Source organism: Vicugna pacos, chromosome 6 (genome assembly GCF_048564905.1).
Source record: "Vicugna pacos chromosome 6, VicPac4, whole genome shotgun sequence".
In the NCBI taxonomy this organism is placed as follows: Eukaryota; Metazoa; Chordata; class Mammalia; order Artiodactyla; family Camelidae; genus Vicugna; species Vicugna pacos.
Genome location: NC_132992.1, coordinates 4,590,607 through 4,613,522, shown reverse-complemented (window position 1 = coordinate 4,613,522; position 22,916 = coordinate 4,590,607). Strand labels below are relative to the sequence as shown.

Below are 22,916 nucleotides of genomic sequence, written 5' to 3'. Positions count from 1 at the left end.
GGGTCCTGCCATTATCTTCCAGCTGGAGGGTCTGACAAATAATCACAGCAAATAAAATATCTGTGTTGAAAAGATGCACGTGGTGTGGCGGCAATAACCAGAGGGTCAGCATGGGCCAGATGGGTAAACTGAGACCAAAGTGGTGCACTCTCAAAAGCGACAGAGCTGGCTGGGTATCAAAACTGACATCACCCCCATCCCCACCATGAGTTGCTTGTGTGCACCAGAACGAATTCCCAAGGGTCTCTGGTCTCCGGTAGGTGGAATCTGAGTTTCCAGATGCAGGATCTTCTGAGTCCTTAGGTACAAGGTACAATGGCTGCACAGCTCTGCAGATTGAGGTAATAAAAACATGTTGTGGCCATGTATACTGACTTTCTCAGTTCCTCAGGCTGGATTATCTTCATCCCTTCTGATAAAGGAACCCAGGCCCTGGTATGAAGAAAAAATATGACCCCATCTTCTTTCCCCTTGGCCCTGGAGGTCCAGGCTGCCCTTTTCCATGCTGGCTGGAAGTGACTTGGGAGCCTGAGGGCCAGCAGAAGGCAGTGAAAGGAGAGCTGGGTCAACTGGTACAGCTGCTGCTATGGCAGCCAGATCCAAAGGAGGTCACCATTGATTCCACAGGCACTTAATTCTTCCTGCTGAGGCATGGGCAGGGTTGACACAGAGAGCCAAGGGGGAAGAGTGGGGGTGGGAACAGGATGGTGCTGGAGGCTGGGGTGCAGCAAGTAACTTTCTCTCTCTGGGCCTCTGTTTAGTGTAAGGGCACAAGGTATAACTAACACCATTATCTGATCCCTATAGTTCACTCTCCGGCAAGGTTTGTCACGGCTGCAAGATTCATGTCTGGATAGGGGTAGGAGTGCGCGATGCTGATGCAGGAACCAGAAAGGACAGCTCTGAGCAATGCCCCACAAGAGTAGGAGAAAACTGCATCTGGGAACCCCTGAGACCCAGAGGCAGACCTCTTCTCCCAAAGAAACCCCGGAGTCCAGCCTCTCAGCACCAGGTCCTCCCGTTATACGACTCTCGGGACGGTACTCTCCGAGACCGAGACCGGAGCCCTAGACGCCGCCCTGCCAGGAGGTTCCAGGGAGAAGAGGACCACGTTGTCGCCACTACCCCAGCGTCAGGGAGGAAAGGAGTCTCTGGATGCCCCCATTTCTGGGCTGCCCAGGGCGGCTTGGCCCAGTCTGGCAACCTCAAAGGCACAGGAAGCCTGCACCTCGGGCGCTCGCTCGGACATGCCCCACCCGGGCCCGGCCCTCGGACCCCGCCCGCTTCCCCCGCCTCCGCCTAAGGCCGGAAGCCCCCTCCCCCTCTCCCTGCCGGTTCCCCGCACTCTTCATCCCCTTCCAGTCCCTCTCCCTCTGCGGGTCGGGGAAACCTCTCTCCGCCCTGTCCCCCGCCCCACCGTCTTCCTCGGGCTCCCGCTCCTCCATCCAGTCCCCAAACCCCCGCCCGGCCCCGCCCAGGCTCCTCCCTCAGCCCGGCCCCGTCCCTCTTTTCCCGCTCCAGACCCGGCCTCGGGGCCCCGCTAGTCCCCTCCCCAGGCCCCGCCCCCAGCCCCCGGAAGCCTCTCTCCGCCCTCGGCCCCGCCCCCCCGAAGTTTCTTGGGCCCCCGGCAGCCCGCGGGACAGAACGCGCAGAGCCGCCGCCCGGCCCCGGCGCGGATGGAGGTGGAGGAGCCCGCGCGGCGCGGGGACTGAGCGGCCGAGTGGTTGAGCGGCCGGACCTCAGCGGACTCGCCATGGAAGAAGAGGTGAGGGCCGGGCCAGGCGGGGGGCCGGGGCTGGAGGCTACGAGCCCCTCACGGAGGCTGGGTCCCTGGTTCAGGCCCTTGTTCTAGCCGGCCCCTCTCCGGCGGGTCTGCGGACACCCCCACCACCCAGGCAGAGTCTAGGCAGTTGGGATGAGGCAGAGGCCGTTGTAGAGATCCTAGACTCGTAGACTCGTCCTCTTTCATTATCTGTCTTCTTTTACCAACTGTGGGCATGGTGGCTGTTACTGTTCCCATCCGATTGATGGGGAGACTGAGGCTCTGGTCAGTTTGATGGCTTGCTGAAAGTGGCCTGGGTTGCTGGGCTCGAACTCTGGTTACCATTGACTCCCTGTGCCGTCCAGGTCAGATCCTGAAGGGCCAAACTGTGTGTGTGTGTGTGTTGTGGTAGGTTTGTGGGTTCTGGAGTCCCTGTCTCAAGGAATCTTGAAGCTGTGACCGTGTCTGGTGGCTAGAGGACTGGAGAAGTTGCATTTTTCTCCCCTGTTTACGTTTCTGTGAGTCCCTTTCCCCTATGAGTCTGCCTTCTCCCCTGCTGGGGAGTCAGGCCCATGTAGGGGCTAATCCCCGCTCCTGCCTTCTCCACATCCCTGGGAGGGCTGACTCCCTGGAGGAGCTGGGAAGCTGGACCAGCAGCGCCCCTCGAACCTGCCTCTTACCCCTCAAAACCATCTTGGTCTGGGGTGGGATCAGGCACTCTGTGACCCCTGCTCTTGACTTGCAGACTCAGTTCTCTCAATAGCCACCTCATCTAAGCACACAGCCAGCACTTAACGTGTGACTGTGGAATGAATAAATTAGGGAGGGGCCTACTGAGGCTAGAAGATTTTGCTTCTGGTACCTTGGAGGTGGGGGAGGTGTCTCAGCTTCTGCCCCTCCCAGACAAATGGAAGGGGATGTGTCTTTGCATGGATGAAAGATGAAGCCTTCACTCTTGGGCCAACCCTGGCCAGCTGGAGGCCAGGCTGCCTGTGTCCCTGTCAGTGCTCATCTCCCTACTTCCTAGGACCACTGACCAGGGGCAGCTGGGGTATCTGTCAACGTTCCCTGTAGGCCAGGCCCTGCATTTCTGTGGGATGGTATATAAGTCACTTCCCCTCTCAGCTTGCATTTCCTCTTCTATAAAATATAGGGCCTGGCCTCCTCCCCAGGTTCTGATTGTAGTCCCTTCTCTCAGAGTGGCTGGAAGTAGGGGGCAAAGTCAGGCCACTATGATTTGCTGTGGTTGCTTGCTGACAGGGATGGGGCTGCCCCTCTACTCCTGTTGTGAGGGCCCAGGCTGTCTGGCTGTAGCCCCACCCCTTCTCCCAGAGGATGTGGGACAGGATTACTCCATCTCCTGATCTGCTATGGCCCCCAATTAAGGGAAGTTCTCCGGGGGCCTCCTGGGCCGATGGTTTGTCTCGTGGTCGGCCCAGCCCAGCCGTGTACTCCCTCTGGTCCTGAGTCTCTTGCTTTGCCATTTACTGACTCCAGATGCCAAAAGCTCCCCGCATACCTGGGCTATCTAAGGTCTTGCCTACCACCTCCCACACAGCCAGGGGCTCCATATCCCCTACTTCCCCTTTGGTATCTCTCTTTCGCCCATTTCTTCCTCTAGTCATTTCCCCTGGTTTCTCCAGGCCCCAGTGCCCATCCTCATTTCTCTAAAACACCTCTTAGATCATGGTCACCTGCTCTGCCCCATGACCCTGGGCTGGCCTAATCATCTCACTCCCAAATGTCTGCTTTCAGTCCTCCCCCAGCTTTAACTTCCTCCCCATGCCTCAGGCATCCTGGTGCCAAGCCCCCTCAGCCTCAGTGAACTCCTCCGTGCAATAGATTGGTAATTCCTTTCAGGCTGAGATTTGGTGAAGGGTGGCTCTGGGCACTGAGCTTCTATCCAGTTGTGTTCTCAGGGCCTCCATATCCCCATCTATAAAATGAGGGAGGTGGGCAGACCAGAAATGCCATGCCCTATGTGCAAAAGCTTTGAAAGCTGCAGGGATCAGTGTGAAGTATTGTTGCCACTGGAGTAGGGTTAAAAACCTTGAACTCAGGCTTTACTGTCCCTGCCCTGGGGTTCTGCCCCTCTTCCTCTCAGCCATGTCTTTCCCTGGCTTGGCCTCCAGCTCCCCAGTAGCTCCAGGTGGCTCGTTTGCCCTTACCTATCTAGAGAGAGGCAGGGCAGTGTCCTGTCCCAGCACTTGACCGTGAGCTAATCTCTGGCCCTTTCTGGCCTGCGCTTTCTCCTCCTGAGAGTGTAGGGTCTGTGATACCCTTTGTGCCTTTCCTTCTCTGGGCCAAGGTGTGTATCTCTTTCCCTCGTTCTGCAAGGGCTTCCCAAACTAACCCCAAGCCCTTACCCCGCCAGAGAGCTAAGATGTATTCCGCTGGGGAGGTGCTAGGACCCTCCCAGCAGGCTCAGGTCCTCTCAAGCGGGGATGCCCACCAACCCCCAGGCTGAGCACTTGCCTTGTGCAGGGTCTGTGTTGCCCTCATCAGACTGGACGTTCCCCAGGGCAGAGCCTTTGCTTCCCCTCCCTGATCGCCCCATCACAGACCTCTGACGTGGGGGGTTCTTAGCAGGGTTTGGTCAGAACATCATGGGGTTTAGTCAAAGGGCAAAGGTCATCATCATAAGCTCCCTGTGATGTGAGGTGCCAGCAAGTTCCCTTCTGCTGGTCTCTGTCCCTCTGTCATGGCCTGTGTTGTGGCTTTCCACCTGCTCCCTTCTGTGCACAGGGTTGGGGTGACCTGGCATCTTCTTCCTTTTTTTTTTCTTTTAAATGAATGACCCAGAGACCCTCCCACCTCAGACAGAGTGGGGCCAGGCTGGCGCCCAGGGGTGCCTCAGAAGCAGCCCATGGTGGGCAGGGGAGGGCCTGAGTGAGGATGGGTGGGAGAGGAGAAGGCAAACAGAATGAACAGTGGTCAGCTGGTCAATAAGAGGAGAGGAGGCCGAGAAACTGGGCTGAGCAGGACAAAAACTCCCCTGTGAGCCCTGCCAAGGGGAGGGGCTGCTTATTAAAACTTACTGGGGCATAGCCCAGCCCCGGGTGGGAGAGTGTCTGAGGGGCAGGGAGAGGGCTGGGTGAAGGGTGGCCGGCAGGCAGGGCTCTGACCTCCAGCCTGGCCTCTCCTCTGGTGGCTGTTGCTGTAGCTGATCCCTGACAAAGGGACCCTTCTCTGGGCTTTGGTTCCTGCCACCTCCAGCCCCTCAGTTGTCACTCTCCCCATCCCAAAGTGCCTTCTCTCCTCAGTCGCATCCTGGTCCCCTCATCCCTAAAAGCCCTGGACTTGCTTCTCTAGCTAGTCCAGTTGTGGTCTTCACTGGGCACTGCTCCACGACACCCAGAGGGGACAGTGGTCATGGCACCGGGTTCCAGCCTGGCCCCCGGAGCTTTCACGTGGCAGGAAGTTTTCACGTGCCAGCCTCTGGGTGAGGCAGGCAGGGGAGGTCACAAGTGGAGGGAGTTTAGAAAGGGGCGTGAGATCCCATGGGGTGTTGGGTGGGCCCCTGAAAACAGGAGGCGAGCTTGGAGTGAGGGGGGAGATCTGGGCAGCAGCTCCTTGCTCCACAGTCTCGTTTAGGAGAAGCCCAGAGTCTGCAGTCCTAGGAGGTGGCCAACTGCTGTAGCTGCTGAGGGAGGGGTGTGACATGTGAAATGTGGGGGTGGGGCTTCCCATTTCTCACTTCTTCCCTTCCAGCCCTGGGCCTGGACTGGCTTGCAGGGGTCTCTGAGGGGATGAGGCCCCTGTGGGTCACACAGCCCAAGGGGCTAAACACAAGGTCTCTGGTAATGCAGGGCGTTGGGTGCACGGTAGGGTGCTAGACCCTCTCCTTTCTTGTCGAACAGCCCTGAAGTCCCCCCCCCCACCCCCGTCAGGGTGGCTCGTAACTGGGCTGTAGGCAAGCCTCCCACTTCCTCATTCCTCCATCTGGGAAGACCTCTTGGGACCATCCCACTTCCCTCTTGTCATCTACAAGTTAGAGAGAGACCCTGAGGGGGCACCTTGCTTTCCTGGAGCTCCTGGGGCACTGAGGCCCAGCAGCTGAGCCCAGAAAGGCCTCTTCCGGAATTCTGAGGCCCAGGGAGTGGGTCCCTGAGAGCAAGGGGATGGCAGTGACAACAGTAACAGTAATGACAGCTGCCATTTACTTTAAGTTTAGGGTATCCGAGGCACTGCTTTGTATGCCTTATCTTTTTGTCCAGAAACAAACATTTATTGAGTGCCGACTGTGTGCTAGACACCGTCTAGGCACTGCGGATACAGCAGTAAACAGAACAAAAATCCCTGCCCTCATGGAGTTATAATCCTTGCAACTTCTGCTAATATTGTCATTTCACAGATGAAGAAACTGAGGCTTAGAGAGATCAAGTGACTTGCCTCTTGACCTGGGTGGGACCTGGTCTGTGTGACTTGGTCTTCAAAGCTCAGACTCCTGCTCACTGGTGTGTGCAGTTCAGAGGGTGAGGAGGCCTCAGTGAGAGCCAGGCTGGGGCTCCTCCGCCACGATGGAGAGCAGGGAGGCTGTGCCTGGCCCAGCCCCTGACAGCTCACCACACTTCTGTCTGAACTTGTCCTTCCAAAGGCGGTTGTGGTCACAGGGTATCCCTGGGGAGAATTATGCTCCTTTTAACTGGAACCCCTTTTTTTGGGCTTTATGTAAATTACAAAGTAGTCAAAATTAGTGCTGATTTCCTTCTAGCATCCTCTAGATTTTGACACGCTTCTTAACCCCCTCTCTTCCACCCTCCCCTTTACACTCACCACTGTGGGTACCAGTCACTGAAGCAAAGTGGTTAGCAAATTGGGTTTATTTTTGCACCCATTATGTGTAAAGGAACAGTGCTGGGTTCTGGGGACTAAGGGTGAATTCAACCCCATCTGGTAGCCATATACCTGGCACCCAGCTACCCAAGCAGGTAATCAAAGGGCACAAGATGTCGGTGGCTGGCCTGGAGGCTCCAGGGTGGCTGCCATGTCCTGGAGGAGGCCTTGAGTTTATTTTCTGTACCAGCCTTTGGTCGATGGCAGCATCCTTGATGCCCTTACCAGATAGGGTGGCTGCTTCAACCTCCTGGCCTGGGGCGGGAGTGAGGGCAGAGGAGCTTCCTGCTTTGGGGCATGATGCGGGGGCTGCAGAGTGGGCTCTCTAAAAGGGTAAGGGTAGAGAGGAAGATGACCACTCTGCCTGCCTGCCTCCTCCCTTCTGATCCTGCTTAAACGTCCTCTCCTCCTGGGTTCCTTCCTGGGCCACCCTGATCTGAACCAGATCCCCCGCTGTCCTCTCATTCCCTGCTCTTCACTTCCCTTCAGTGTTTCATGAGCAAGCATCTCACACTTGTTCATGTGTTCATGTCTGGTGTTTGTTCAGCTCCTCCTTCCCCTCATTGCCAGCTCTATGAGGACAAAGATGCATTACTTTTATTCTTCTCTGCCTCCTCCAGCACCTGTGACACTGTAGGTGCTCAGTACAATGTGTGTTCACTGGCTGAATGAACTCACGGGAGGAGGAGTGGTGGAGGGGGGAAGAACATGGAGCCAGAGACCCAGTTTGAATTCTGATTCTGTCCTTCCAGCAGTGTGACTCTGGCAAGTCATCTTCCCACTCAAAGGAGCTTCCTAGTCTGCCAGGACATGTGGATAATGATGCTTCTGCCTGGGAGGGTAGTCGCACAAGTTAAATGAGACGGTGTATGTAAAACAATACGGTGGCTCAGTATAAGGTGGCTGCTGTTATTACTGTTTTTCCTGGTGCTGGATCAAGAGTTTCTGCGTCAGGGGTTGTGGGGATGCTCACTTGGGGCGGTGTCAGTAGGTTTCCAGCAGAGGGACACATCCGTTGTGTGGCGTCATGGCAGCGGCCCTCACGCCGTGTCCCGGTGCTCTCTTACAGGGTGTGAAGGAGGCAGGCGAGAAGCCTCGGGGAGCACAGACGGCGGACAAGGCTGGCTGGATCAAGAAGAGCAGTGGGGGCTTCCTGGGGCTCTGGAAAGACCGCTATCTGCTCCTCTGCCAGGCCCAGCTGCTGGTCTACGAGAACGAGGTAAGCGCCTGCCTGGTCTTGAGTTTGGGGGTGCCAGGGCAGGGAGCAAAGAGAGGGCAGCCCAGGCCAGCAGAGGATCCAGAACCAGGGCTGGAAGACCTTCTCCGCCTTTGACCTGCTGTGCAACCTTGGGCGATTGCCTGGTCTTCTCTGAGTCTGTGCCACACGGCGACAAAACCTCCAGGTGCAAGTCTGGGGCTTCTAGATGAGGGGCTCTTTGAGGCGCATGTGCATGGGGACGTGTGTGTCTCCTCAGCCTGACACCCACGCTAGGGGCTAGGTTCCACACGTGTGACTCTTCCAGAAAACAGCCTTGCTCTACTCAGTGATGAGAGTAGAAATGACACTTATGGCTCATGCTTATTTAGAGGTCTTACACACCTCTTGGACGATGCTCATGACAGTCCTGTGAGAGAGGTCGGCATGTTACATTCTACAGAGGAGGACCCTGAGGTCCAGGGCGGCCGAATCCTCTCCAGCGTTTCAGTGAATGAAGGTTAGATCTAGAACCAAAGTCAGGGCTCTCTCCACCCAGCTATGCCAGCAAGTAAACTCAAAAATTTATTTTTGGTTGGAAGTCCTCTAAAGTATGGTGAATGTTGTCTGCCTTCTTCCACAGAAGGTGCCGGCCTAAATGGAGGCTCTCCCTGGTAGCTCAGCGTCGCTGATGCCCAGACCGTTCTGTGCTGCAGGACCGTACTTTTCAGCTTTTCTTTCTCCTTTAACATCAAGCTGCCAGTTGCCATTTCTGCTGCCCTTGTGCCTTTCCCAGTCCTCATGTCTTCTCGCTTCAGGGAAGTGCCCATTTTCATTTCAGCAGGCTTAGAATTTGAACGACTAAGGATTCGGAAGTTGTGTGTTAAATAAGAGTCGAACCAGTTCTGGGTGAAGACCTGAGGAGGAAAGGTGGCTTCTACCTGGAGATGCTGAGGCTATCAGAGGGCCTGTCCCTAAAAATGGGCTAATCACTCTGTGCCTTTGACATGGGGGGCGGGTAGAACTGGCCTTGGGGCAGAGGAAGAGAGTTTTCCCTATCAGCCTCTGTCAGCGTGCCTCAGGCTGTCTTGGCAAATTCATAATTGTTCCAGGCCAAGAAAGCTTGGGCAGCCAGATCTAGGTGTTTAAAGGAGCTGCCTTTAGAAGCACCTCATCTTTCCTGCCCGAGTCCCCAGGCTCATGGAGTTGGGGTGTCAGAGAAGCAGCTGGAGAAGGCCAAGGGGGTGCATGGTGCAGACAGCCCCCCAGATGTTCTGTACTGCTGCTGTCACCAAATTAGGTTGTGCTGTGGTGGCGGCAGGGGGCTATTTTTATAAATAAAGGGGGTTGTCAAAGCTTCCTCCAGTCTCAGCTGCCATAAGAGTTGAGTGGCAGGCCCCCAGCTGTCAGCCTGTCAGGCGCTGCCAGACTGTCCTGGGCCGCCTCTCTACATCTGGCCACATCTGAGAAGCAGAAAGGATTTCACATCCCCTAAACGTGAAAAGTCTAAATCACACTTTAAAAAAAAAATCACTATTAAAAACCTCAGTGCAGTTTCAAGAACTTAGCACTTGGGGGTGGGGGAGCTTGGCTCAGGAGAAGGAATTGAGAAATGCTTATTAGTTCAATTTCTGTTTCTGATGTAAGGAACTAGGCGAGTGCGAATGGCTCTTGGCTGTTTCTTTGCTGTCAGTGAGGCTGACATTCCAAAAATGCTGCCCCCGCCCAGTGCCTGCTGGTTTATCCGATTCTTCTGAGCTGCAGAAGGGCCGGATGATTCAGCGTTTCAGGTTGAGAGGAGACCCAGGTCAGGCGGACATAGGGAGCCAGCTGGTGGAGATGGACTGACTTTTTGTTTCCAGGCAGAGGAGGGTATGTTTGGGCCAGGAAGAGGCCTGTGCAGGGGACAGGTGAGCCACACTCTCTGGGATGGGGAGTCCTTCCTGTAGTCTCACTCTGAGTCAGGCATTCAGTTCAGTGAACTTTTCCTATGTCCGCCACCCTTGAGGGCTGCCTCTTGTAGGGCGCTGTAGGGGGAGCAGAAAGGAGAGCAGACACATGCAGCAGAGGGTAGAAAGTGATGGCTTAGTAGGGAGTCAGGACTTTCTTCCCCGTGGCAGGGCATGTCTAGCACCTGGAATGACGCCTGCAGAGGTGCCCGCCGATGTGGGACCTCAGAGGAGGGAGAGAGCACTGAGGCTCGGGCTCATGCGAGTGGGCAGGGCAGCTTCCTGGCGCAGGTGGATTTTACCAGCCTTGTGTGGAGTGCAGGAACCTGGAAGGGATTGGAGACTAAGGGTTGGAAAGAGCTGCTGGAGGCAAAAATGGGGAAAGATACCTGGTTGGAAAAGATCAGGCTACCTCTTCCCCTTTCTGTGAGGGGCTGAAGAGAAAGTAGATCAGTGCTTACCCACCTTGGCTGTGGAGTCATCTGCTTTGAAAAATACTGATGTCTGGGCTCTACCCGCCAGGGATCCTGATGTAATTGGTCTGGGATGTTGCCTGGACATTGGGGCTTTTAAAGCTCCCAGGTGCTGCCAAGGTTGAGAACCTCTGGTGTAGAGCAGAGGTTCCCAAACTTTTGCATACATCACAATCGTCTGGAGGGCTTAAAACTCAGAGTGCCAGGCCCGTTCTCCTAAGATTATGATTCAGTAGGGATGAGGGTTGAGAATTTGCATTTCTGAAAAGTTCTCAGATGCCGCTGCTGCTGCTGGCCCAAGTACCACACCCGGAGGACCACTGGTGCAGAGCACCTGCCACTAAGCACTGCCCAGCCTCTGGCTGGGAGAAGTGTTGTAGCTGGAAGGAGCTCTGGCCTGGGAGTCAGAGGATGTGCATTTGAGTTTGGCCCTACCCCTTATATTTGGTTCTGTACTCCTAAGGCAAATCGCTTCGCCTCTTCCTCTATAGAGTGAGGCAAATATTGGGTCTCTGGGATTTCAGGGTGCTTGAAGGCTTGGAAGAATCAGGATGCAAACGTTTTACTAAGTATCAGGGTTTCTTAGTATATGTGGATTATCATGGAGGGAAATTAGGGCATTTCCTCTGCAAATAATTGAGTCACTGCCTTCCAGACATTCCACCCAAAACTGCAGAGCACTGAGGCGGTCGCTGGTTGGATGCTGGTTCTGCATGTTAAGCGAAAGTTTGCTTAACTTGTTGGCCAGTCTGGAGGGCCTGCATCTACTTCCCTGGAATCTCCAGAGTAAGAGTGCACCACACCCAGGAAGCTGTTCCAGCTGGGTCTCCCCTGGAAGAGGAACCAGCTGACCACCACTGAGGGAGGAGTGTGCCCCAAGCCGCTTGCTGGGGAGGCACCTACCTGGTGGGCAGAGCCCATTAGGAAGCCAGCACTGAATGGCCAGGGCTGGTGGGCAGGAAGGCAGCCAAGCCAGTGTTCAGGGGTAGCTGAGAAGAGGCTGGCCACCAGCCCTACTAATGATGAGGCCTCAGGGTGGCAGGCTCGGGATGGGCGCTCTTGTGTGTGTTGAGGGGGGGTGGATAATTAGGTTTTCATTTATTTATTAGTGGAGGTACTGGGGATTGAACCCAGGCCCTTGTACTCACACTCTACCACTGAGCTATACCCTCCCCCTGGGGTGGGTACTCTTGAAGGAACTCTTGCCCTCTCCCCTTGGCAGGCCATGGAGAGAGTGGCCTCTCACCCCAAGCCAAGGTCCTCAGGACTGTGGTCCTCAGTGGAGGAAGAGGCCAAGTGGGGAAGTCAACTCAGGATATCACTGTGGTGAAGGCAGGGTGCGTAGCCCTGAACAAGCCTTATTTATGCTTCCCTCTGTGGCTCTGCCTGGGAAACCTTTTCTCCGCATCATTTTGTGATGACTTGCTTCTTCCAGGCCACCTCCTTCACAGATCTCTGCTTGGCCCCTGGGCCTGCATGGACCCCCAAGAACACTTTCCTAAGCCTCTCCACCTTCCCCTGTTTCCTCCTTTGAGTCAGCCCTGCTACCTGAACCCCATTTCTCATGTGGGTGGTGAGCCTTGAGGGCATTCTCCCAACCATTACAGATTGAGCCCCATCTACTTGCCAAGGTCTGAATTCTGCATCTTGGTGGTTGACTGGCAGCCCAAGGTCCCCCTCTGACCAAGTGATGCCCTGACTGAGTGGAATCAGGGTCTGGGGCGAGGCCTGGGTATTGAGGGTCTGGGTGCATCTAGCTCTCACCGTGTCCCCTGTCTTCCTCCCCAGGACGAGCAGAAGTGTGTGGAGACAGTGGAGCTGGGCAGCTATGAGAAGTGCCAGGACCTTCGTGCCCTCCTCAAGCGGAAACACCGCTTTATCCTGCTGCGGTCCCCAGGGAACAAGGTAGGGCTCGGCCCACCGCTGGCTGACCTCCCTCCAGGCCAGGATCTGCTTGGGAAGATCCCCCCTGGAAGGCTGTCTAAGACAGGCTGGGCCCCTGGATGCAACCTGCCAGTTCTCTGTGAAGTGTGGCTGAAGCTCAAACCCAGGGGCGGCCACCATTTGGACCTTTGGCTCGTTTTGCCTTGGAGTCCCCCAGCCCCTGGTTGATAGGAGGTGCATTTAGGGCTCTGCTGAGAGCTCTGCTCTCCTTCCAGGCCCTGGGGCCTCCTTCCCGGGCTAGAGTTGGAAAGTAGCCTTTGGGAGGTGGGGCCCTTGGCCTTCTCCCACACCCTGGACACAGGAGGCCCAGGACTGAGGCAAGAAAGCTGGGGAATGAGGCCGTCACCCCTCGTAGTCAGGCGGCCACACCTTCTCTCATCCCAGGCCTTCCCGGGTGGGCCACCCCTCCTACCCTCCATCCTAGACTCAGTACTTGGACCCACAGCCTCCCAACTTTCCTCCCCTTGCATGGTCCTTTCTTGGCTGAAGCTGGAGAAAGTCTCTTGCCTGAGAGCTTCTTTCCCTGGGACATGCTGTGTATACAGATGAAGTTCACTCTTTGCACCCAGCGTCTCTGGCGGGGAGGCCTGGTGGGTGTTGACATGTGGCAGAGTTTCACAGATGTCTGGAGGGAATTCAGATTGGAGGCTGGTGCGCCCATCTGCAGCCAGGCCGCGCCTCGTCCCGCCCCAACCTCTGCGCGTCATGTGGAGCAGGGCTGAGTCACAGAGGCTGGGGACTGGGGAGCAGGCCTGGTCTGGGCTTGCCTGAGGCCATTCTGTTTCTTCCCCAGCCTTTTGTGTGTGTTCGATAGCGGGGGAGGTAATTAGATTTATTTATTTATTTTTAATGGAGGTGCTGGGGATTGAACCCAGGACCTTATGCATGCTAAGCATGTGCTCTAGCACTGAGCTACATGCTCCCCCCGTTTTTTCCCCAGCTTTAAGGGCCAGGAGCCTGGTCCTCTGTGGTCCCCTGAGCTCCGGGCCCTGGAGGAGACCGTGATGCTTTACTTACTAACCCTCTGTCCTGCTTGGTGGTGGCTGGGGGCAAAGAAGCAACTGTGGCTCTAGACCCCAGGGACGGGGCTGTGCCCAGAGTAGCGGTGGCTTTCACTTGACCTCTGCTGCTTAGGAGGAAGGGGAGAGCAACAGTTTGGTCTTTCAGGCCCTGGAGACCCCCACCCTGTTCCGGAGACCCACTTCCTCTCTGAGTGGCGCTGTACTGTGTGTGCGTGTTTGAGAGACGTGTGAGCACGCTGTGCATGAAGGTCTGCCTGGGTGCCTGACGTGCATGTGTGCGCCTGTGTGTATGCAGGCGAGTGCTCCTCTGGCCGAGGGGCTGCCTGCGTCTTTGTAAGTGTCTTAGTGAGCTCATGTGGATGTGGGGCGAAGGGGCCCTTGCTTCTCTGTCCTCTGCCAGTGCCGTCTGTGGGCCACCTCCTTTCCCGGCTCTGAGGAGCAGCTGGTGGTGGACTAGATGGGTCGGGCCCCACTCAGGGTGGGATGTCACCTTCTGAGAGGCCTGTTTGTGCAGCTGCATTCTCAGCTGCCTCAGCCGACACCCTCCCTTTCATCCCTTCAGCCTGCCAAGAGTTTAGGTGGGCTCTGGGTGACTCTAGGAACAGGGCGATCAGTCGAGGAGATGGGGCTGTGGAGCAATTGGTGGGCGCTGCAGGCCAGTGGGAGCACAGCGCACCCTGGTTCCAGCTCAAGGGCCCCGACCCTCACACCCCAGGAGCTCACACAGAGAGTGGGGGCTCTCCAGAGGTCAGATGGTGGACCGCCCAGAGCACTGTGTGTCCCCCCTCCCCTCCTCTTCTATCGCCTTGGGTGTTCCCATCCTCAGTGAGGCCACAGGCTGGACAGGAGGTCACATGACCCCGGCTGTCTGGTCCTGAGGCCGCCTTTTTTTCCCCTTTAATCAAATAAACAAAGACTCCAGTGTCTTGCTTGCCCCTCTCCCTCCTGCCTCCCCATCCCCACACCCCTGCCATGAGGTCACAGGCAGACGCTGCCAGGAAGCAGGGTGGCCTCTGCTGGGCCTTGCTGCGCTGCAGGTTTCAGCCAGCTTGGCCCTTTCCTCTTTCCTGCCTCCTCTCTGCCCCTCCCACTTCTTTCCTCTCTGCCATTTTTTACCCCCTCTTTCCCAGCCATGTGGGTCTTTTCTGTGGCCGGTCCTGTGAGCTTCCTAACTCCTAGTGCCCCTGGGGTTTCTTGGAAGGGCTTGGGGAGGGACCCGTGCAGCCTGGGGCCCTTCAGGACATGAGGGTGGGGGTGGGGCAAGAGGAGCAACTGCTTGATACCCTGTTTGTCCCTATTCTCATCACCCTTACGGGATGCCTGGCTCATTCAGCCATGATTGCAGGGTTCCTTAGGGTGGGGCTGGGTCCCATTTGACCTTGTATTCCCTCCTAGGGGAGCCCCTGGGCCGACACTCTCCTCCAAGCCTGCCTAGGTAGGCTCGCCAGTGGGGAAGGGTCGCAGTTGGGCTGGGTCTAGTGATTGTGTTCTTGGTCCCGCTGAGGCCCTGAATAGTGAAGAGACCCATGCAGGTCTCATTGCAGGTTGGTGGGACTAGAGCTTTGCGCTCTTGACTCCCAAGCCAGTGCTGTTTCTCTGCCCCACTCTTTCTCTTGCTACATCTGTTCCTGAGTTCAGGTGTGCGTTTCTCAAGCTCTCTGGGATGCTAAGTTCTGCACCCTGCAGGGGCCCCAGCAACTCAGGGCCTGCGAGCAGGAGCAGCAGCAGTGGTGACGGGCTGCCCTGGACGTCTTACTCACAGCCCCCATCACAGGGTTGGGGAGGCCCTTGCAGAGCCCGAACGCAGTGCTGTCCCTTCCTGAGCCCCTAGCAGCCCTGACGGCTGGGCCGAGGCAGTTGCCAAGGTGGCCTGGGGTTTCCGACTTAGCTGCTGATCTGCTGCCAGCATCGAATTTACCCTGGTCATGCAAATGAGTATTTGGCTGTGCCTGGCATGGGGAGGTGGGTGGGACCCAGGGCCCTGTATGAGAAGAAGGCAGAGGCAGCCAGGAGGAAGTTATATAATGAGGATGCTGAGGGGCCAGGCGGGCCACGCGTTACATAATGACTGGGAGAGAGGCAGGGAGGGCAGGCGCCGTCTAACACCCCGGCAGGGGATGGGCAGCTGGTGACCCACCGGACAAAGAACTAGGGCATCGTGAGGTCAGAGAGTGGGCAGCGGCCCAAAACAGGAACCTTGGGCCAGCTCATTCATTGATTAGCTATTCATTCAGTAAGTGTTTACTGAGTACCCACTATGTGGCAGGCCCTGGCTTTCGTCATGTTTGATTCCTTCAGTGTTGCCGTGTGGTAGGGCGTTATCCTTTTCTCTAGACGGGAAACTAGGACTCTTTTGTCCAGAAGGAAAGAAATGGTGATAATTCCTATTACTGAGCACCCGCTCTGTGCCCACTTCCAGATGCAACACTTTTGATACATCATTGATCTTCATAGCCCCCTGGGGCTCAGGGTCAGCCAGCTGTGAGTGCTGGTCTGTCCAGCTCAGAGGCCCTACTCTCCACCACACAGGGCGGCTCCTCGGTGTGTGTGGCCTTACTCCTTCCACCGTTTCCTCCCTGACCTTGGGGCCTGGCAGGGAGGGGCCTCTCTGAACTGCCTTCTGACTCCAGTGCAGGAGCTTGGCGCTCCTGCCTGAGGTGGGAAGGGACCTGTGGGGTGGGGTCGGTGGCTGGGGTGTGAAGTTAAGTCCCGGGATTACTTTCTGCCACCTTGGCCAAATCCATCCCATATGATGAGTCTGTGTCTTCATGAGGGTGTTGTGACTGACCTCCCTAATGCCCTTTCTTGTAACCTGTGATTCAGCTCCAGAAAGGAGATCCTGAGACTTTTTTCACTTGGCCAAGGCTGGGTTTGGGACCCACTAGCAGCTGCAGGTGGCCCTGGCTCCAGTGGGCCCTCACCAAGGGACACCCCTCACGCCTGTCACCTCCGCCCTTGGACTCAATCTATTAAGGATGCAGACTGGGACTACTCCTACTTTACAGAGAAAACTGAAGTTCAGAGGCAGCTGGCCTAAGGGAGTCACTAGACTGGGAGTGAGACCAGATCTGGGCTCTTTCCACAAGACAAGGCTGATTCGAATCCAAATCTCTGGCAGCTGCATGCAGGGAGAGGGCCCCTTCTCTGCTGGATCTGTCCCCGCCCTTGCCCTGAAGCCCCAGTGTCAGACCTGATGTGGGGGTCCTTTTGGTTTGTTCCTGACCAGGGCAGACTTCAGTCTTCAGTCTGCAGGGGGAAGCTTCCTTAAGACCCCCAAACGTGAACCCTGTTAAACGTCTGCCATCCGCCCCACCCCTGTCTTCTGCAGGTCAGCGACATCAAGTTCCAGGCACCCAGTGGGGAGGAGAAGGAATCCTGGATCAAAGCCCTCAATGAAGGGATCAACCGAGGCAAGAACAAGGCTTTTGATGAGGTGCGATGCAGTCCTGTGGATGGCTCTGTGCCCCTCCCCACCACGTGTCATCTCAGGGTGGACCCTGCCCTGCTCCACCCCAGACAACCATTTGATTATGTCACAGCTACAAACACTGGGCATCTGCTGTTGTTACGGTATTTAATCCTCACAACACCCCTCAAAGTAGGTGCTAGTGTTCCCATACTATGGATGAGGAAACTGAGATGTAAGGAAAATAAGTAAGTTACTTTAAATTAAAACATGGGTAGGTGGTGGGTAGAATTTAACTGGTTGCAGCCATGCTTCCTTTCCAACCCAGCTTCAGCTAGAAACTGCAGGGGAGCCGAGGCCAGAGAGATCTGGCAGTGAGCTGAGAGCCACAAGTTCACTTGTCAATTGGGCTGTGAAGTCCAGGCCCGGCTTGCTCTAGCCCTGGGCCTCCCTATTTGTCTGCCGTGGCCACCCAGCCCCCTGAGTTATAGTGGTGACGGCAGCAGTGGCCATGATCAGGCTCGGGGCAGGCAGGGTGGCCCATGGGGCCGGAACTCCTAGGGAGGGTTTATCTTTGACATCTTGGATTTGTAGCTATTTGGGCTAAAATGGACCCGGGGGCCACCTAGATTACAGAAGATTGAGACTCGAGAGCGAATCTTCCCAAGCAAGTCCCTTCATAATACCCAGGTCCTCTGACTTGCAGCCATGGCTCCTATGTCACGTCTTATGTGACTGTGTCATGCTCAACCCTTCACTAGCTGGGGAAAAGTCCTCATTTTGTGGGCGGGGATGATGGACCAAACCACGGGTGTTAGAGGCCACAGGAGCAGGGGCTGGGCTGCAGTCTGCTGCTTTGGCAGAGCAGAATCAGCTTCTCCACTGTGAGGACCCCCAGATGGGACTGAGCCCTGAGCCTCACCTGGGGGCAGAAAAGTCTTAGCCTACCCCCCACCCCCATCACAGGGACAGGCTCCTCTGGGGTTCAGGCTGGATTTCCCATGTGACGCTCACTGTGGCTTCCTGGCTGCCCCTCAGCCCCCTTCCTTACCCTCAGAAAGGAGATACTGTCCTCCAGACACCCCCACCCAAAGGGCTAGAGGCCCAGCTCTTTCCTGGGCTACCCCCGGGGGTCCTGGGAGAGTGACTGGGGCCAGGATAGCGCTTTTCTGGAAGCCAGGTATCAGGCAATCATGGGCTGTCTTCTTCCCACTCCCAGCTAAGCACAAAAGCAGTCTCAGGGCTGCTCATCTATTTGCAATAGATTGAGGGGTGGTGAGGGCTCATAGCCCATGTTTGGGCAGGAAGACTGAGGCAAAGAGGGCAGCTGCAGAGCAGGGAGCACCTCGGAGTGCAGAGAGATGACGAAGGCCGTGTGGAGACCGGGAGTGCAGCAGAGGTCCAGACATAGGGAGAGGCCTCCAAGAGAGGGCAGCGTGGGGCACTGGAGCCTGTCAAGCGAGGATGCAGGTGCAGACCCTGCCTCTGAGTCAGGTGAATGCTCGGGCATCCTCTGCTCTTCCAAGCCTGGTGGGGACTGATGTGGTTCCTTCTCCTTCCCAGGTAAAGGTGGACAAGAGCTGTGCCCTGGAGCATGTGACACGGGACCGCGTGCGGGGGGGCATGCGGCGCCGGCCCCCCACGAGAGTCCATCTGAAGGAGGTAAAGCCTTGCCCCAGCTTGGACGGGGGTGGGGCCAGTTGAGCCTGGGGCCCCAGCTCCTTAGGGTGGCGGTGGGCTTGGGACCACCTTTTTCCTGAGGACTCTTGGCATTGGGCTTGCTGGGTGGTGTGCAGCGTGTCGGCGTGGGGGCGCATGTGTTCTGTGTGCCCTTGGGCCGAGCTGGTGCCTGAGGGAAACTGAGAGCCCGAGGTTAGTCCCACCTCTCAGAGCTCAGCTTCCAGCTGGAGAAGAGCCCGTCCACAGACTGCTCCAAGCAGTGTGCTGTGTCTAATTTTTGTACAGAGGGCAGCTCTGGGACGCCGAGCAGGAGGGACCACAGAGGACCCGCAGACGCTTGAGCTGACCCTCGGAGAGTGGGGAAGGTTTCAGTGGGCAGACCTGAAGTGACAGAGGTCCTGGGTGGCGGGAATGGTGCGAGCTTGAGTCATGGGGCGGTAGAGTTCGAGGCTTGCCCAGTCCCTTTGACTGGGAGGTGGGTCTGGGAAGGCGGGGTCAGGGGAAGAAATTGTGGAGGTCTTGAAAGCAGGAGCTGGGGGCAGAGTGGCTTCCAGAGGTCAGGTGGAGGCCTTGGGTAGGGTGGGTTTGGTTGATGGAGGCAAAGAGAGGGGGCCAGAAAATAGAGGGAGAGGGAACCTCCGGCTCTAGGAGGGGGTGAAAAGGGAGGGGCCAGTGGGAGAGACTCTGGGAAGCAAGAGTCGCCTGGGCTCATGATTGAATATAGGGCTCGGGGTAGTGGACTGGACAGAGAGGGAAGGTTGTCAGAGGCAGCCTACGTCTGGAGACGGGGCGAACGGAGGCCCTGGGCACAGGGCACTTGGGAGACATTCTGGGCAAAGGGAAGGGGGAATGGAGACTTTTTTCAGACCAGGGTTACTCATGGGGGTAGATGGTTGGGGTCGGGGGAGGTCTTGGACTCCAGGAGAGCACCTCAGCAAATGTGACCTTTGGGGGATCGGGGGCAGTAGGGGGCTAAGGAAGACAAGCCCGAGAGGCAAATGACATGTCTGTCCAGAGAAAAGGGCACAGGCTTGGGGGTCATCAGCCGGGTTGGCAGCCACAAGTCACAAGGCGGGACTGAGGAAAAGGCAGGTGGTGACATTTCAGCACATTTTCTCATAGAAGGAGTCAGCTTAGGGTTGTCATGGGGGTGCAGAGCTGTTGGTTCTGGAGGGACAGGGACCGTGGTGGGAGGAGGGAGATGGGAAGGGGCCAAGGACATTGGAGAGTTTGCTTTTGAGATGAGGCAGCCTGTTCATGTCTGTCAGCTGAGGGAAAAACAGCCTTCAGAGGGAGAGGCTGAAGTAGCCAGAGAGAAGGGGCATGTCTGAGGGAGGAGCGCACCCTAGGCCCAGGAGGTGCTGGGGAGCCGGCCTTGGAGAGGGGTGCCCTCTGAGAAGAGATCAGGGAGGGGACTCGTGTCCCAGTAACTGAGTGCATGTGTTAGCCCCATCTCCTGTGTGCGTGTAAAAGTGAGTGAGAGACCTCCAGGGACCCCGGGTGGGCGTCCTGCCCAGCCCGGCTCCAGGTCCTCTGAGGCTCCCTGGGAGTTGTCCCCATGACCATGGGTCCCCGGGGCCAGGTGGGGACAGCCGCCTGCTTGGTGCAGCTGTTCTCCTCTGGCAGTCAGCTGTGGTCTGGGCTGCCCGTGTCTGGGGCCACATGTGACAGTGTGAGGAGAGTGGGCACCGGCTGCTGAGCAGCTGGGCAGGCAAAGGCTGGAGAGATCAGGGCTGGGGGGCTGGCAGACTGGACAGAGGTCTCCAGGGCGTGGAAGCAGAAGAGAGTGAGCTCAAGGTGATGCAGGAGTTCTGGTAGATGCCTGCTGGCTGTGGGGACCCTGGGTGAGTGGTTGCGGAAAAGGGACCCTCCCAAGGCCATATAGCCAGATAGGGGCCCGGAACAACACTGGAGCCATGTCCTCTGCCCCTCAGGCCAGCACAATTGCCACTCAAAAGTAACCTATCGCCCAGGCTGGAAGAAGCCAGGTTGGGGAGCTGAGAAGATACCCTGGCTCTTCCTTCCTGGCCTGTGATTCCAAAACCAGGAATTCTGTGTGAGTGAGAGAAGGTTCATGAGAGAATCACTTCATCTTCTAACCAATGGCCTTGCAAGCAGGGCAGAGGGCATGGAGAGCGGGGGACCTGGATGGGAAGGCTCGAGTACCCTTGTAAGTAGGCATACCTGACCGAGCAGCCAGTCATCCACGTTTACATCCACACCTGCCCCGCTTCCACCCCTCAGGTAGCCAATGCCGCTTCTGATGGGCTTTCACGCCTAGACCTCGATGTTCCGGACAGCGGGCCGCCAGTGTTTGCCCCCAGCGATGATGTCAGTGCAGCCCAGCCCCGGGAGAGACTCCAGCCCCCCATGCCTCCTACCAAGCCTTCCCCAGCCTCTGAGACGACTAGTCTTGGTGACAGCGTGGAGACCCCTGCTGGGGAGAGAGCCCCAACCCCTGTCCCCGCAAGCTCTGAGGCCCACCCTGAAAGCCAAGAAGACTCAGAGACTCCAGTGGGGAAGGACAGTGGCTCTGAGCAGCCCCCCAACAAGGTCCTGCCTGACAAACTGAAGGTGAGCTGGGAGAACCCCAGCGCCGAGGAGTCCCCTGACCGTAAGAGTGCAGAACCGTCCCAGCTGCCCTGTTCTGAGACTTCTGAGGCTATTTCCAGGGAGGGTGGGAAGCCCCCTACACCCCCACCCAAGATCTTATCGGAGAAACTGAGAGCCTCCATGAGTGGCGTGGAGGCTTCTGGGCCAGCCCAGAGTCCTAGGGCCAATGAGACCTCTGCCCCAGCCCCAGCACAGGTCTCAGTGAATGGTGTGGATGACATTTCTGAGCCTGTCAAGCCATCCCAGGCCACAGGCACCCCCGGAACTCCCGCACATGATGCAGCAACATCCACAGCGCTGCCCCCCTGGGACCCGCAACCTCGGTTCCATCCCCGCTGCTCCTCCCTGGGGGACCTGCTTGGGGACGGCCCCCGGCGTCCACGGCAGCCTAGGGAACAGCTGTACCGAGCCCAGCTGGAGGTGAAGGTGGCCTCGGAACAGACGGAGAAACTGTTGAAAAAGGTGCTGGGCAGTGAGCCGGCCCCTGTGAACGCCGAGTCGTTGCTCAGCCAGGCTGTGGAGCAGCTGAGGCAAGCCACCCAGGTCCTGCAGGAGATGAGAGATCTGGGAGAGCTGAGCCAGGAAGCACCTGGGCTACGGGAGAAGCGGAAGGAGCTGGTGACACTCTACAGGAGGAGCGCGCCCTAGGGCCTGCCGGGCCAGGCACGGTCCCTCTTGACTGGCTCAGTCCGCCAGAGCCCAGCCCTGCCGAGAAGTGTGCTTCTGCTCAGGCTGTAGAAGCGCCATCAGGCACGCTGGGGATTGGCCAGGACCTGCAGAGACTCCTGGGATCCTTCCCGCCCTGCCCGGGCCAGTGGTGCCAGGTACCACCCAGGGCTGCTGTCTGGCCTGGCCTGGCCTCCGGCTCTGGGCTTGGCTTGGGAGCATACACTCAGGACCTCTGTGCTCGCGTGGTTGCTCCGAACCGCCCCAGGGCCTTGGCACAGCGCTCAGGATTTCTGAGGGTGGCATCATCTCTGCTTCCCACCCTCAGTAGTTTACATTCCTGACTTCTGAATCGAGCACAGCTGAGCCCCCCTACAGCCTCCATGTCCAGATGTTCCCGGGCAGAGAGCCTCATGGCAGAGGCAGCTTTAAGCCATAAGCAACCCTCTCCACCCACCTATTCTGAGTAGCTGCCAAGGCCTTGGGTCCAGGCTATAGTTTCGTCCCTCAGCTGAGTGAGACCTGGAACCCAGCTAGGGCCTCTGAAAGCGGGTGGGAGGCATCTGCGAGAGAAAGCCCTTTGCTGTGTGGCCCCCTCCCTGGGCCTGTTTCCTATTCTACAGGCCTTCCCCTCTGGTGAGCTGTGACTGGAGGACTCCAGTGGGGAGGAGGAACTCGAAGGGTCTCGTAGACTAGTCCCTGGCCCTGCACCAGCTTGTGTCCAGCCTTGCACATTCCTGTACAGGTGAACCCCGATGTCAGCATCAGAAAATTCTGTGCATAATCCATTATAAATCAACCTTCAGAAGAGAAGCTGCCCCAACTTCTGTGCCTCCCAGATGGGATTTATATCTGGATCTCTGTGGTTTCTTCACAATGCAAACAGGTCCAATATCCCAGTCATTTATGCAAATGCTGATGGGGGTGTGTTGGGGCTTGACACCACTTCCCTCTCCCTTTTTCCCCCCACACCTCTGGCTCAGGCCCCCCATGGACTGCTCCTCCTGAACTTCCTTGTGGAAGGAGCATTTTCTCCCTTACCTTTCCTGGTCCATGCCCACACCCTGGGCCTCTCTGACGCTAGGAGCACATCCAGTCTCCATCCTGCTGCAGTGGCTGGACTGAGGGCAGAGTCTACAGGTGCGGAGGCCCCAAGGGCCACAACCACTCTCCCTGGGGCCTTGGGAGTGGGAGCAGCTTGACAGGCCTGCTCAGGGGATTTCTGCAAGTGCACTTCTGTTTGCTGAAAGAGAAGGGTCCCAGCTGCATGCTCTGGTCTTCTGGCCCCCCGCCCCCCCCCCAGTCACTGGCCATGCCCACCATGCAGGTAGCTGCCTTCTCTACTTCTGCTTTGTTCTTCTGGGTGGCAG

At 57.2% G+C, this 22,916-nt stretch overlaps 1 protein-coding gene across 1 annotated transcript; it reads left to right on the top strand.

Moving 5' to 3' along the window:
* The first annotated feature begins 1,631 nt into the window (after positions 1 to 1,631).
* PLEKHO2 (pleckstrin homology domain containing O2) lies at positions 1,632 to 22,397 on the top strand. Its single transcript, XM_006209594.3, has 6 exons — positions 1,632 to 1,765; positions 7,668 to 7,817; positions 12,004 to 12,120; positions 16,510 to 16,614; positions 18,151 to 18,249; positions 20,512 to 22,397. Exons 1-6 carry the CDS (start codon positions 1,754 to 1,756, stop codon positions 21,526 to 21,528), a joined length of 1,500 nt encoding a protein of 499 aa, XP_006209656.1. The 5' UTR covers positions 1,632 to 1,753; the 3' UTR covers positions 21,529 to 22,397.
* The last annotated feature ends 519 nt before the right edge of the window (positions 22,398 to 22,916 follow it).